The sequence below is a fragment of the Pipistrellus kuhlii genome, unplaced genomic scaffold (assembly GCF_014108245.1).
Source record: "Pipistrellus kuhlii isolate mPipKuh1 unplaced genomic scaffold, mPipKuh1.p scaffold_m20_p_4, whole genome shotgun sequence".
NCBI lineage: Eukaryota > Metazoa > Chordata > Mammalia > Chiroptera > Vespertilionidae > Pipistrellus > Pipistrellus kuhlii.
This window is the reverse complement of record NW_023425540.1, coordinates 49040564-49056120: the sequence shown is the minus strand read 5'-3', so window position 1 is coordinate 49056120 and position 15557 is coordinate 49040564. Positions and strand designations below refer to the sequence as shown.

Here is a 15557-nt window from a genome sequence, read left to right as displayed (position 1 = left end):
GCTCACAGAAGGCTCAAAATAAGCCCATTTGTCACTCTGCGTTTGTCCTAACATACAAATGAACTCTGGTCTTTAAAAGATGATGATGTTAAATGAAGATGTCAATACTATGATAATTCAAATTTTGAATTTAATTCCTTTTCCATAAACCTATAGACGAAAGACCATGGAGCAGCTTTTTCCTTGCCAACCAATCGTTCTCCTTCTGATCTGTGAGCTCTGCTTTGTTTAAGTTTTATAGAAAGGAAGTGATCAGGAGCAGCCTGCCCCTCACCCCTGCATGTCAAGTCGCAGGCCTGGCTGAGTCATGCCCTCCTAGCAGCTCATCACGTCACAGGGCCTCAGTCCTCCCGATTGACAGGGACAGAAGGGGAACCCTCCACGCCCTATTTGCCTCTACTGGACTCAAACTGCAGGACACCAAGTCTGGTCCAGTTACAGAGAGCGTGAGTAATCTCTCCTGCTCAGGCACAGGCTCCTGAGCATGCACAGGCCCTGACCCCATGCACTGTGAAACCACACCTGCTCCTTTAAGGGGTCTTCCCGTCCCCAACAAGGGTGGAGAGTCGGACAGCCAAGAGACACACAAAGAGGCACCTGATGCTGGAGCAGGGAAGTTCAATAAAGAATGCCCAGATTAGATCAACTATCTGTAGTTGCAGAAAGGCATGAAAAGAATCATATAACTTTTTTTGTATTGTATTTGTTGTAGTACATAATAAACATTTTTATTGAATGAATCAGAACTCAAGTTTTAAAAGCCGTTTTCAAAGTAGCAATGAAGCACCAAGAGGCAGGCAGAGAATTGCTCAATGACTATCCCTAAAAAATCTCAGGAAAGGCCCTTGGAGTGGAGTTTCATGTCAGTCTGAGGTTTGGTAGCTCTGTAAAAGGTACATTCTCTAGAATACGGCTCTATCTTTTGATAGATGTGGCAACAATTCTGACACTACCAAACATCAGCTATGACTTGGACAAGTTAATTTTCTCATCTGAAAAATGGAATGGCCCTACCCAAACTTCTGAGGGAGAGTGTGAGGATGAATGAGATGAGGTATGGCCTCAGGCTTGTTGCACAGGTTGGAAATCCCTCCTCTAAAGAGACTGGCCCAAAGTTCTTGACATCAATCAAACACCCTGATCTCCCCAGGGAACAATCCGTTTTAACGGATGTGGAGTCTGGAGAATCTTCCAAGAGATTTTATTATTGTATTTACATCATAAAAAAATAATTATTTTTTTCACTACATACCAAAGAAAAAGTGATTTTTCCTTAGGACTAACTATGATTCTAATAAGGGACACAGTTCAATTACTTGGAAACAATTTGATTCTTTTGAGGTTGGCTCTTAAGCTTTGTTGAGTGAGAGCAGCTTTGAGACTAGGAGTGACTTTTTTCAGTGCAGAGATGGCACCCTTCTGAGGACTCTATCCAGTGATTCTGACTAGTGGGAACATGTCCTGTCCTGGCCCTGTGCGAGCTCTGGGGATTACATGAAATATAAATATGATGCACCTAGCCCACAGACAGACGTGCAATCATTCAGGACACCCCAGCTATGGGGAGCCCGGGACCACTCACAGCATTCACGCTCAAAGGCCTGCCCACTGAGGGGGCTGCCAGAGCCGGCAGCGGGTCCCAGCTGTCCTGCATTTTTATGTCAAAGGTGACGCCCCTCTGGCCTTGCTGGGATGGGGCCCCCAGGTGCCAACACTGTCACATGGGTCTGGGAGTGGGGGAGGAGGAGGGGTGACTCAGAGTCATTATAACCTACAGGCATGGACATGACCTCAGTGTGTTTCCTGAGAGTTGCAAGGGCCCATTTGAGGTACTACTACACAGGTGTCAGGGCAGGATACTGCTGAGGCGAGTTCAAAGGTTTTTATTGCACAGTTAGGCCTCGGCAGAATACCTGGAAAGCACTAAACTCATTAGGATAGGGACAAAAAAGTAAGTCAGTGATAAGGCTTATGGCTGAGAAAAACCTCAATAACCCAACTCCGGAACTATTTTCAAATCCCTTTATGAGTACGGGTTTAATTCTCTTTTGTGTTCATGGTGTTCTTAAGTAACGATATTTAGATTCAAAAGTGAGAAGTGTTCCTACCTTAAACTAAAAACCCCCAGACAATTAACCTGAAATAGTGGTTTTCAGACAGTGGACAGCAGGCGCCCAGGACAGTGGCCCTGAGAGGGAGAGGAGGAGGAAGGGGAGTGCCCAGGCTCCTGGAACAGCCTGGAGGAGGGGCCTGGCAGAAGCTATTGGTCTCCCCGGTGTGAGGGGGAGGAGCTGGCAGCTCCCCAGGCTGCGGCCCCAGGGGCTCCAGGGAAAGCTCCAGAGAGGAGAGCTGTAGAGAGAGCGCCAGATAGGGAGGAAAGCCTCAGTCTGGGGCAGAGGCATAAGCACTGGGCTCTCGCACCGGCCAGGCAGGGCGTGTTCCCGGCAGTGAGTCACTCACTGGGTGGGACGCGCAGATGAAAGTAGTCCCCCTCCACAAGCTGCGCAGGTCCAGCCAAACAAAACTACAGAGCAAACCCCATAGGATCAAACTGCTTTCAGACAACCTCACTGTGTCCCGGAGCAAAGCTCAAGTAAACTGAAGGCAACAACAAACACGCGCCCAACAAGACAAAATGTACTTCTGTTTGGCATCTAATAAAAAACTACAAGGCATGCATAGAAGCAGGAAAATACAACGTATTTCCCATATGCAGGGAAATACAATTTCCAAAAGTATAGTTCCCTGATTGCAGTACTTACTGCCCCCACGAATCACACATGTGATAAATTGGCTTAGAACTTATATACACATTTTGTACCAATGCCAATTTCCTAGCTGTGGTACTGTGCTATACCTACATTAGATTCAGCCAATGGGTACATGGGGTCTCTCCATGCTATCTTTGCAAAGTCATGGAAATCTATAATTATTTCAAAATAAGCTTTTCAAAAGTATATTTAAGAGAGACATAGAAGATACTTAAAACCTTACACAACACATAGAAGATACTTAAAAACACACACCCAAATCAAACTTTTAAGGATTAGGTAAATACCAGGTCTCAGATGAAAACTACATTGGGAGAAAGAAACCAGTGAGAGCCTGGCCAAGGTGGCTCAGTGGCTGCTGGTCTTCCCAGAAACCAGGAGGTCACAGTTTGATTCCCAGTCAGAGCACAAGCCCAGGTCGGCTGGATCCTCAGTAGGGGGTATGGAGGAGGCAGCCAAACAATGATTCTCTCTTATCATTGATGTTTCTATATCTCTGCATCTTCTCCCTTCCTCTCTGAAGTCAATTTTAAAAAAAAAGTACATATATATTAAAAAAATAAAAAAATAAAAAACAAACAAACAATGAGATAGTGAAAAAGAAAAGATCAGTGAACTTGGAGGTGAGGCAATAAAAATTACCCAGAATGAAAGAGAGAGTAAAGGACAGGACATAGGCAACTGAGCATCAGTGAGCGTGGGGCAACTTCCAGCAGCTAATACATGTGCAACCCCAGCCTCCAGAGAGGAGAGAGAGGAGGAAACAAAACCAAGTATTTGAGGGAAAGGTGGTTAAAACATCTGATGAAAAGTATAAGCCACTCAAGCCCAGCAAATCCCAAGTAAGAGAGAAGAAATGGGCAAGTTGGGTTTTAGATGGACACCCTCAAAGACTTCCTGTGAGGAGGAAATAGCCACCTGTGGGGAGAGAGCTCCTCCTCCTGTCCCAGCTAAGCCTCGGAGCCTTTCCCTGCCATGTCAGAGCTCCTGCAGCCTGCAATCCACTGAGTGTCTTCCCCACCCAAAGTCCAGGGAAAAGGGGCTAGACCACTTTTCAATTCAACCAAAGTCATAGCGAATATTCCATAGGGGGCTCTCAAGAGAGAGCAGGCCAGGGGGTTCTGTAGCTGACAATGGTCTATGAGTAACAGAATGTTACATGTGGCAAAAATTTTGAGCACACAAATACACAAACACTTTTGCATTAAATGAGTATGGAAAGCCTCAAAGGTTCAAGTTGGCAGCCGGCATGCTCAAATAATTGTGTAAGTTATTTTTGAAACCCTGTTTGTTTAACTGTCTTCAGAAACTGCCACCTATCACTTGATTATTCCTAAAGGCAAAAACAAATATTTATCCTTCAAATGGCAATCACATTGTTTTAAACTATCAAAAGTTAATCAGATTCATATCTGGTAAATATGGGAAGGCTATTAAACTGGACAATATTGATTTTAGTGAAAAAAATATTGAGGGGAAGAGAAAACTTTTTGTGTGTTCTGAATGTAAAAGTAGAATTAGTTTCAAAATCAACTGAACAACAGAGAACACCTTAACTACATAAATTTTCAGGTTTCTACTGAATTTTATTTCATTGACTTAATGTCACTTTTCTTTCCTCTTTCACATTTGATGCTTCTTAAAACCAATATAAGAAAACTGTGGTCAGAAATTAATTGATAGTTTTTTCTTTCTTTCTTAGCATTTTCTAATCAGTTGTGTGTTTTTTAATCAGTGGCATCTTAAGCTTGATGAAATGTAGCGTTTTCAGGACAAGAACTCTCATTAAAATATATGTTTTGACGTATCTGTTAACAAATCAGTTCCACTACTTAATAGTCACCCTCTGAAATGACAAGTGTTGTATTTCCACATGAAAACACATGCTTTCTTGGAAAAATAGTCTCTAGAACTAGATTGTTTTTCAAAAGGGTAAGCAGATTTCCCCACACTAGCAATTATAAATCTGTGACTCTTATTTAGAAATGCTCCTTCATATCCTGGTTGTAAATAGTCTGCAAAGAAGTACAAATTGCTTTCATTACCAAACGGAGTCTAAACGAGTGCTACCACAAAGGCAATGCAGCAAGTAGGATATGATGGCCTTGGGAAACACTGGTAAGTCAGTCACAATGAGTAAGTTATCCATTAACTCAGAGGATTACACAGAAGCGAATTAAGTGAGATATACCATATATAACAGCCTTAATGACACACACTACTAGACCACACTTCTGTGAGGTGGGGTTTCTTCCTGATGACTCAGCGCCCAGTCATCAGCTCAAGTCTCTAGAGGTGGCTGCACTGACTTGGAGGCAGGAGAATGCCATCCTTCTCCCACCTCTGCCTCGGCTGAGACTCGGCTTCCCTCCAAGCCACATTTTCCACATAAAAAAGAGGGAATATGTCTGTCCCTATACTTTCTTCCACTGGGGATTGGAATGACTATTTTACTTTATGATCTTCTGAGTGAAAACACGGCACAGCACAAGGAAGAAAGAAGGGAAAAGTTAGAGAAGGAAGTTGCAAAAATGGGCAACGGTAGTAAAAAAAAAAAAAAAAGTCATTGCCTTAAGTAATATCCTTAAAATAGGTCATTTTATAGCTAGTGTCATTACTAGTTAAAAGCACAGACTCTGTGAGAAGTTAATTCTGAGCTCCACTACTAAATAACTATAACCTCAGACAGGTTACTTAAGCTGTGCCTCCATTTCCTCTTCAGAAGACTATAGTTGTAAGGGTGTGTGTGGGTGTGTGTGTGTGTGAAATGCCTATATATGTATTAGCTATTCTTAATCTCTAGTTCTCAACAAATGATTTCCAGTTCTCAACTACCTTTATCAAATCTATAGAAAATAGTGTTTATGTAATTCTCCTCCCCTTTTGTAAACTACAATAGTTCTCACTAAAATGTTAATAATTAATATAGTAATATCCCTCCTAGGAATACTAACAATTTAAAAAGAAGACCCAGGGGAAGGTAATGCTTCAACTCAAAGGTTAAGGAAGCTGGTAATGGTGGAATTTCAGGCATGAACAATAAGCCACCTGGGAAAGCATGATTACATGGTGCCTCCTACATATCCCTACTTGATAAGATTGCCCCTTTAGCGTGGGAATGTATCTTTAAGCCTCTTTAATTTGTGGTCATGTTTAGGGGATATTTTTTTGTATTCACGTATATGTGTACTTTTCAGAGGAAAATGTAACCGTTTTCACCAGATGCCAAAGGGACCATGCACTAAAAATATTTAAGAGCCTTTGCCCTCTAAGCTGCTTAAATTCTTATTCTTTATCCATATGTAAGAGATGCACTTGTATTCAAACCTGCACTCCCTCCCCCACTTCACCCTGCCCCCACCCCCTCTCCCTCTCGCACTCACACACACACACACACACATACACACCAGCAGCCTTGCTCTGGAATTAAGTCTTATGGGTTCCCAAGGAAAAGGGCTCACATATAAAACACCTTTCTCTTTCAAGGCCTAAGCAGACAAGCAGAGATGTAGTTCTGGTCATTGTTAAAACACTCTCTTCCATTATTATCTCTATTCTGTGTATTGTTCTTTCTCTTCTGATTAAAAAACATACATCCTATATAATAACAGGATAATATACAAATTGACTGAATGGCAGAATGACCGGTCGCTATGACACTCACTGACAACAAGGGGACAGACACTCAATGCAGGAGCTGCCCCCTGGTGGTCAGTGCGCTCCCACAGGGGGAGCACCATTCAGCCAGAAGCAGGGCTCACAGGCTGGCAAGCACAGTGGCAGTGGCAGGAACCTCTCCCACCTCTATGGCAGCACTAAGGAAGTTCGCCTGCCGGCTTAGTGGGGAGCCGGCCTAAGCTGTCAGTTGGACATCCCCGAGGGCTCCTGGACTGTGAGAGGGTGCAGGCCGTGCTGAGGGACCCACCCCACCCTGAGTGCACTAATGTTGTGCACTGGGCCTCTAGTTTTAAAATAAAGAGAAAAATATAAGAAAATGCAAATCACTCAAAATCTTGCCAAGCAAGACAACTACTTTCAGTTTTCTATTTTTATGCAAATACAAAAATAAGTAATATGTGTTTTAAATGTTATATAAATGGAGTTGTCTCTCTTTTTTTAACCTAACAAACATTTTTCTCTCTCATTAAAGTTTTCAAAGCATGGTGTTAAAGATGCCTCAGTCACTACATCTGTGCCATAACTTCACTAATTCATTACTGCCGTACAACTGTTTCTCCCCTAGTTTGCCACAATGATCAAGTAAAGCTAGGGTAAATATACTTGTGCATAGCCATCAAGAACAAATTCCTACAATTAGAACTTCTGGGTCAAAAAGGTTTAAATATTGTGCATTAATCTCAGTCACTTATTTCACATTTCTAAATGTAATTTATATTTTTATTAAAGGAAAAAAATCAAAGTAAACTAACAAGGAATCTAATGAATTAAATAAACTGATGAATAAAATAGAACCAGAGGCATGATGAATCTCAGAGGAAAGGGGGGTGGGATGGGGAGAAAGTAACCAAAGATCTTATATGCATATATGCATTAGCTATGGACACAGAGAACAGGGTGGTGAAGGCCTGGGATGGGGCGGGAACTGGATGGAAGGGCCATGGGGGAGGGAAGGGGGGCATCTGTAATACTCTCAGCAATAAAGTTTTTTTAAAATATATTTCATTGATTTTTTACAGAGAGGAAGAGAGAGGAATAGAGAGTTAGAAACAGCCATGAAAGGGAATCATAAATCAGCTACCTCTTGCACACCCCCCACTGGGGATGTGCCCACAACCAAGGTACATGCTCTTGACCGGAATCGAACCCGGGACCTTTCAGTCCGCAGGCCAACGCTCTATCCACTGAGCCAAACCGGTTTCGGCAGCAATAGTTTTTGTTGTTGTTTTTTTAAAGTTTAATCATATTCTAACATTTCAAACTTATAATTTGTAAATTTTCAAATATTTGAAGAAATTTTACACAAGAAGTCAAAAGCATGCCTATTTCTTAAAAATACACACCCTAACATTTGCTAATTCAGAAAGACAAAATCAACAGTGTGTTCCCATCGCTGAGGCTAGAAATATTTTATTCCATCTGTTTGTTAACACTGCACAACAGCAAGGAATTTCCTCCCTTTGACCACTGGGTGTCCCCTGAACTATACCTTTAGCATTCGGGCAGCTAGATTGCACAGTATCATATCTAAGGAGTATTTCAGCAACCTCTCCTCTGTGTAGCTGGTGGTAAGAACCTTCATTATCTTTTAAACGTGTTATTTTTAAAGTTCATTAGGGATTCAGCTTCCTGTTCAGCTTCCACTATTCAGTGAAAGACATGTAGAGTTTCAGATTTTACTGAGTGTAACTCAGTGTTTAAAGAAAGGAAGCAGAAAAAAATGAGTAACAAAATTATATTCAGAGAAGCAATTTTTTATCCAGGTGCTGAGTGAAACCAAAACTGAAATGGGAATAGGATATCATTTTAGCTCTCAATTTCCTATAAAGAGGAGTGTTTTTCCTTCAACACTATATTTGCAGACTCAGCATGATCTATTTCTGGGCTATACTAACGTCCCAAAACTCTGCTCCTTAAGCTCAAATTAGACGACCTAGGAATCAGAGCCATGATCTGCAAAAGGGAAAGCCCAGGTGTGTCGGTCTCAATGTGAGTAAGCAACGACGAAGTCTAGAGCCCTAGGAATGTAGATGAACATAAGTTCAGAAGTCACTCGTGAGTTCTTTCCAAATAATGTCCCTATTTGCTACTGTTCGATTAATTATTGAATTCATCTACCTATAAACAACTGGGAAATAATTCAAGAAATCTGTAACTTGTAATGCATCTTGGCACACTCATCTCTCTTTGTATAAACACCAATTTCAACTTTTTTTTTTTTTTGCTTTATCTGATGTTCAGCACATAAATCGATGCTGACGCTGAGAGAGAGGCATCCAGGCAGAATCCCCACCTACACTCTCACAAGCATAGCAGAAACACCTCCACAGGGACCTACAATATCTCCAACTAGAAATATTATTAGCTTAAAACCTTCTCATAAAACAGCTTCTCATAAAACGACTGAATGATGAGGTAAAAGGTCTCTATTTTAAACATAGGTTTTGGCATATGTTCCTAGGTGTTGCCCTTGGTTGGTTTTAAAACAGAAGACTAAGCTAAATAAACTACAAAACTTTCTTCCTTTATTCATGGGTAGGGCTCTGCAATGCGTAATCAAGAAAGGAATTTGAGTCCTGTCCCATCCCATGGTTAGAAATCAACACAGGGCTCGCCTTTATTGCCATGGGAGCTCTCTTTCTAGCCCTAAAAATTAATAATAATAAAGTAATGATAATAATAACAGCCACAAGAACAGCAGCCAGCACTGACAGAGCACTTTGTGTGTTCACAATGGGCGAACCACCTGTGCCATGAGTGGTGAAACAGAGCAATCCTGCGCGTCTCTGAGAGCCCTTTCCTTTTCCCGGAACACTCAGGCTCCTCATTTGTTGTTGTTCTTTTTTGTTTGTTTTAAAATATATTTTATTGATTTTTACAGAAGAAGGGAGAGGGATAGAGAGTTAGAAACATGGATGAGAGAGAAACATCAATCAACTACCTCCTGCACATCCCCAGTAGGGGTTGTGCCCGCAACCAAGGAATATGCCCTTGACCGGAATCGAACCTGGGACCCTTCAGTTCAAAGGCCTAAGCTCTATCCACTGAGCCAAACCGCTAGGGTGTGGGCTCCTCGTTTTGAAATGCAACTACCTAGAAAGCCTAGGAATGAGACAGTCCACCTTTATTCCTCATCGGTGCCTCTTTCTATGCGAGCGTCTCTTCTTTCTGAACTAAGTCAAGGTTTCCAAATCTGAGGACCAACTAAGCAGCATCCGGAGTGGGCTCAGGGGTGGGGCAAGACGTGGGAGGGCGGAGCTGAGGGCGGGGTGTGGAGGTGGTACCCTGCGGCCTGGGAGAGCAGCGGTCCTAAGTGAAGCGGTCTCCTTGGGGACAGCGGTAAGAAGAGCCCCGTTAGCAGTAAATGGGCTAAGGAGTGACGTTTTTCTATGCATGTCATTTTGTACAGATGACAGACTTCTGTGCTGAATGACAGCCTGTTAATGGCAGGGATTTTGCCGGTAGTATACATATCCACCTGCCAAACAGATGTTGATCTGAGGAGACTGAACCGGCCTGTACATGGCCAGAACGGGGCTGTGGGTGACAGGCTCATACGTATGGACAAACCAGATGTACACAGAGTTCTACTTCAAAATGGTCACACAGAAATAAAGAAATCTCAAAGACTGCAGAGGAAGAGAGAGAGCATTATTTTCCTGAAGACCAAAAAAGAGAATAGATCTCACAAAATGATATGCAACAAGAAGAAAGTTTTAGGAAAAGGTTTGCATCCTTAATAGGAAACAAGATGATCTTACCTCCACAAAACCTGAGAGCTGCAGTCAGAACTGACTGAGATAGAGAGATAACAGAGTGAGACAGAAAGGTAAGTAGACAGAAGAGGGGGCTGCAAGTAAACACACTCTCCCCCACAAAAAAAGATGATAGAAATAAAAATATGGGGGATAAACTTCAGAAACTCTCCCAGAACGCAAAGGTAAAGGTCCAAGAGAGAAAACTGTAAGGCAGTTTTGCAATGCAAACACTTGAGATTGGATTAGAGTTAATGCCTATGAGAATGTATTTATCTGTTTATACCACATGTGTCAAACACAAGGCCCGCGGGCCAAATCCGTCCCGCCAGGCCTTGCAATGTGGCCCGCACCGTGCTGTCATCACTGCACTCCGCTGCGTTTCCATCACAATGACAGTTTATGACTGTTCAGTAAACCATTCGGCCCGCGATTTAGGCTGGATTTTAGATTTTGGCCCCTTCTCTGATTGAGTTCGACACCCCTAGTTTATACAATCATTATGAATTTGTTAGGTCCTTCTCAGAGATAGAAGAATTATAAATTATTTGGTTGTAACTTCCCAAAGTCCTCCTCTGTACCCTTTTTTTCTTGCACCTCCAAATGAAATGCAGCAGACTAATAAAGGCAGAAGAAAGACCAACAAGAAGTACCCTGAGCATAGAACGCAAATTTTCAAACTGACTTTATTTCCAAGGCCTAGGTCTGTCCTTGGAAGGCCAACCAACATGTTTACATATGTTGAGGACAATGTGATGTTTAACGTTTGGAATGCATGCTAGTTTGAAAATGGATTACCAAAACCCAAAATACTCTTCCTAATCTTACCTCTTGTTCAGCAGAGCAGTAGTGAGAAAAATATTTGGGAGAAAGAATCAGTTTCGGGAAATCCTTCTCTGGCAATCTTGAGAAGCAACCACAGTGGGAGGCAGGGTAGACAACAACTCCAGATTGGACTTGGTTTCATACTTTTGAATACAAAGGCTACGATACAGACTAAGGCAGGATGACTTCCCTGAACTGTCTCCAAGGCCACAGCATCTCCTCAGTGACTGATTTTCCCATAACATACAGAAGGAGAGGCTCCCTGCCCACCAAATCATCCCCCCCCCCACACACACACAGGTCTGTCAGCCCCGGTAAGTGGACCGGGGCAAAATCTGGTGAGGTAATAAACAATCCTCCACCGCAGACTATATGCATCTCTACAGCGTTTCACTCCCTGGGAGCAGGGTCCTCTCCCCCCGCCCCTCGCTTCTATTGGCCAGGACAGAGAACAGACCCACAGTGCACGCTCTGACACAGTGCAGGAGCTGCAAATCTGGGTTTCTCATGTGTTATGAAACAATGTTGGAATTGTTGGAATTGGATGATGAAGAGAAGAAACATTTCTTCCTCCTTTTTCTTGAGGTAGAGGTTCATTTAGCCTGCCTCCTGACAGAAATATCGAAGTCTCCCCTGGCTGCATCTGTAACAGGGCTCCTTATCAGTTTTGCCAAGCTCTTTATAAAAATGGAAATAAGGCACTTAATAGTCCAGATGTTATAAAAAAATAAGTCCTAATACTATGTGATCAGTCATGCACACCCAACAATGCATGCACACTCCAGAGGTAATACGTAAGCTTCCACATAATGATAACGTAAATGGGGAGAAATAGCCTATAAGAACTAGACTACTAACCATTTGACTATATTCAAAATGATTTTCTTTTTTGTACAAATAGTTTAATCTTGAGTAATATTACTAGAGAATAACATAAAAAATATTATATATATTTATTATTTGGAGAATAAAGCAAAACTACAGTTTTCAAACAGAAAATTATTTGATAGTCCTGGCCAGTGTCACTCAGTGGGTTGGAGCACTGTCCCATTGCACCAGGAGGTTGCCAGTTTGATTCCCGATCAGGGCATATACCTAGGTTATGGGTTTGATCCCTGGTCAGGGCACATACAGGAGGCAGCCAGTTGATGTTTCTCTCTCACCTGCAAGCTCTAGTCTCTCTCTCTTTCTCTTTCCCTTCCTCTCACTCTTTCTCCCTTTCTAAAATCACTTTTTTAAAAAAGAACATTATTTGATAGAAAACTTATCTAGGAATATATTTTAAGAGTAAGATCAATAAGGGAACTGAATAATATTATATAGATTTTCATGCTTGTGAAGAGGAAAAATGTGGTTTTCATATGAACATTTAGTTTTTAATAATTTAACCAAGAAGCAGGTAAAAGGCTTAATAAAATTTTACTTTTTCTCTTTCAAAAAATATTTGCCTTCCCTGGTTACAAAAATGTACTGCAAATTTTCTTAATAAGAAATAATCTAAATTACATTCTCATGGGTAGTAGAAAGCAAAGGAGTAAACCTTAGTGCATATAATTCCTGGCTGGTTCTAGCTGTTATGACCTCCTGACATATGGAATATACTGAGTATTTCAAAAGTGCATAAAATAAAGAGAAAGTGGAGCAAACTTTCTAAATATAAACATGTCGATAAAATAGAGAAAAATAAAACGATCACTTCATGCTTTTCTAACTTTGCACATCCTTTTCAGGAGCTGTTTAGCGAACTGGAATAAAACAATTTCTATTGAATGAAGATGACTCTACCTATTGAGATTTAAAAGGTAAAAAGCCGGAAAAGGGAGGCCAGCTCAATGCCCCTTTGAAGGACAGCACTTTCACACGACCTTCCCCGGGAGAAGCGGGCCAGTGCTCCGGTGCACACAATGGTGCATCGCTCCCTGAAAGGAGAAGCTCACGGCTCCCAGAAAACCCGCCTCAAAGAGGGGAGGTTTGGTTCTACTAGCATTTCCACAGAATCACTCCAAACAGAAATAGTTCTTTCTCCCCTCCTTTTGTTTAGGAACTTGAATGACTGGTTAATCCAGGCCATCACTGTCCTCCTTTCACAGTGCACTCCTATTTTGAAAAGATTTCCTCATGTGGAATCTAAAGAACAATATAAACAAACAAAATGGAAACAGACTCAGATACAGAGAACAGACTGATGGTTGCAGAGGGGGAGGGAGTTGGGGCTGCATACAAAAGTGGAAGGACGGAGAAGCACAGATTGGAAGTTATAAAACAGTCACTGGGATGTGTGAAGCACAGCATAGGGAATATAGTCAATAATATTGTATTGATTATGTATGGTGCCAGGTGGGCACTTGAATTATCTGGGGGATCACTTTGTAAAATATATATTATTATCTAACCACTATGCTATACACCTGAAACTGAAGCAAAATAATATTGAATATAAACTATAACTGAAAAATAAAACAAAATAAAAAAATTTCTGTTTCCACTGCAGCATTTGGATTCCCCTTCTCAATATGCCATGTTCACAACAGAACATTTAAGATTCACCAATTCCTATGGGAAAAATACCCTAAATAATTTAGTTCTTTTTCTAAAGGTTCAATTTCCAGGAGCATTTTACTTTATTGTTAATTCTCACATGAGGATATTTCCCCCCCCCCCCCCCCACTGCTTTTCAGAAAGAGTGAAGAGAGAGAGGGAGGGAGAGAAAGAGAGAGAGAGAAACATCGATGTGAGGGAGTCACATCCACTGGTAGCCTCCTGCCTGCACCACAATCAAGAGCAAGGAGCGAACCCATAACTCAGGTATGTGCCCTTGACTGGGAATCAAATCCGTGACCTTTCGGTGTGAATCAATGAGCAACACAAGCCAGGGCAAGCATTTTATTTTTTAATGATTTCCATTTATATTCTTGAATTAAATTTAGTTAAAACTAAATTTGCCAATATACCAGTAGGAATTCTTTGCTACCCCATTATTTGTTTCAAGGAAGAATTCACAATTTAAAAGCAAGAGAAAATGAAAACCCAGTGTTGTGGAAATTACCTCATCTGCTCCTTTCTTTTCTCCTGACCTGGAAGGCGATCCACTGTCTTTTTCATAGACATGCTGTAAAGAAAAAAAAAGATAATGTTTAATAAAGGGAGGTGATACAAGATAATAGTGACTTTAATCCCAAAGGGCTAAATATATAGACTGTCAAGAACAAGGACCCCTTTAATCTTCCTCCTGGGAATGTTGATAATTCTATCCCTACTGATGAGGGTGGCTTTCAAAACTCAAGGGAAACTACAAACATGCATTTGGGATGTAGAAAGTCAGTCTGTAATTAACCAGACACAGATCTGATGGGGATGCTAAGGTGGCATCTCATCTCCTACCAAATGCCAAATTGCCAGTGTGGGAGACGTCTAGTTCCTGAGGGAGATGAGAAGTCTGGGGGTCATGCTGAGGATAAAGCCTCCATCAGCGAGGACAAGAGGGAGGACCAGATCTTCCCAGTCAGCCATCACTTCGGTGGCTCTTGGAATTCCCTACGGCTCTTCTACGTATTCACCAGATCAGAGAGATAAATCCTGAAGTGGCAAGACCATACCTGCAACTTCTAATCACTATGGCTTTAAAAGTTTGCAATATCCAGAAACAGAATTATTTTTTGCACTAGAACATTGGGGATGAAGGCGAGTATTTGTATGTGGTACAAAAAAAGCTTCGAGTAGCTTACCGGCTCATTGGTTTTGATGCTACAGTAAAATAAGCTATAAAGTTTATTGATTTGTTTGAAAACTGAAAATTGCATATTCCTGACAAGAGCATTAAAGAATAATTTCATTTTTTTGCACATTGTGGGATGTTCAAAAAAGTGAGAAAAGGAAGCCTACATTTTTTTTTTAAAGCTCATCATTGGGTTCAATCACAATTACCTTCAGTTCAACCAAAATATAAAATTCTATTACATTCCCTAGAGCAGAATCATAACATGGTATGCATGTCATTGAAATTAGTCATATTAAGAAGAGTTGAAATAGTTATAATAATTATATCATCCTTTATTATTTACAAGGCACTTTCAGATACTTATTTGAAAAAAAAAGTGGCTCCTTTGCTTTTGTGGATTAAATACTAAGAATGGGAGTCAATGGCTATGGTTTTCACAAGGACAGACACCTAACAAATGGGAAAAATTTACGAAGCAAGTCTCCTGACTTAAAATATGTTGTTTGTTATTATACAAACAACAAGATAGAATACTACTCCCTTTAATAATATCAACAGATATTTTAGTAAAATTAAAAAGAAAAGGCCAAGGAATGCCCAACACATGGGCATTTTTGTATGAAAGACTATGAAGAAATCACTATCATCAGTGGAAAGTTCTTCCCCGTATGACAAGCTCTCATGAACTGGTGAGTGGAATCCGCAGAAAAGCAGGCGGCTGCTGCACTGGCCTGTGAATGAAGCCCTCTGCCCAGGGCTCGTTTTACCCACATGGCCCAGCCCGGGGTCTGTTTGTCCACAGTTGAGAGC

At 41.4% G+C, this 15557-nt stretch overlaps 1 protein-coding gene across 20 annotated transcripts in view; it reads right to left on the bottom strand.

Annotated features, from left to right (window-relative positions):
* Nucleotides 1–15557, bottom strand: part of CAST (calpastatin) — a 113620-nt gene that overhangs the window by 83793 nt on the left and 14270 nt on the right. For all 20 annotated transcript variants that reach the window (XM_045571790.1, XM_045571780.1, XM_045571787.1 and 17 more), the window contains exon 2: nucleotides 14076–14138. In XM_045571790.1, the coding sequence (XP_045427746.1) occupies nucleotides 14076–14138 (63 nt within the window). The remainder of the gene's footprint in view (nucleotides 1–14075; nucleotides 14139–15557) is intronic.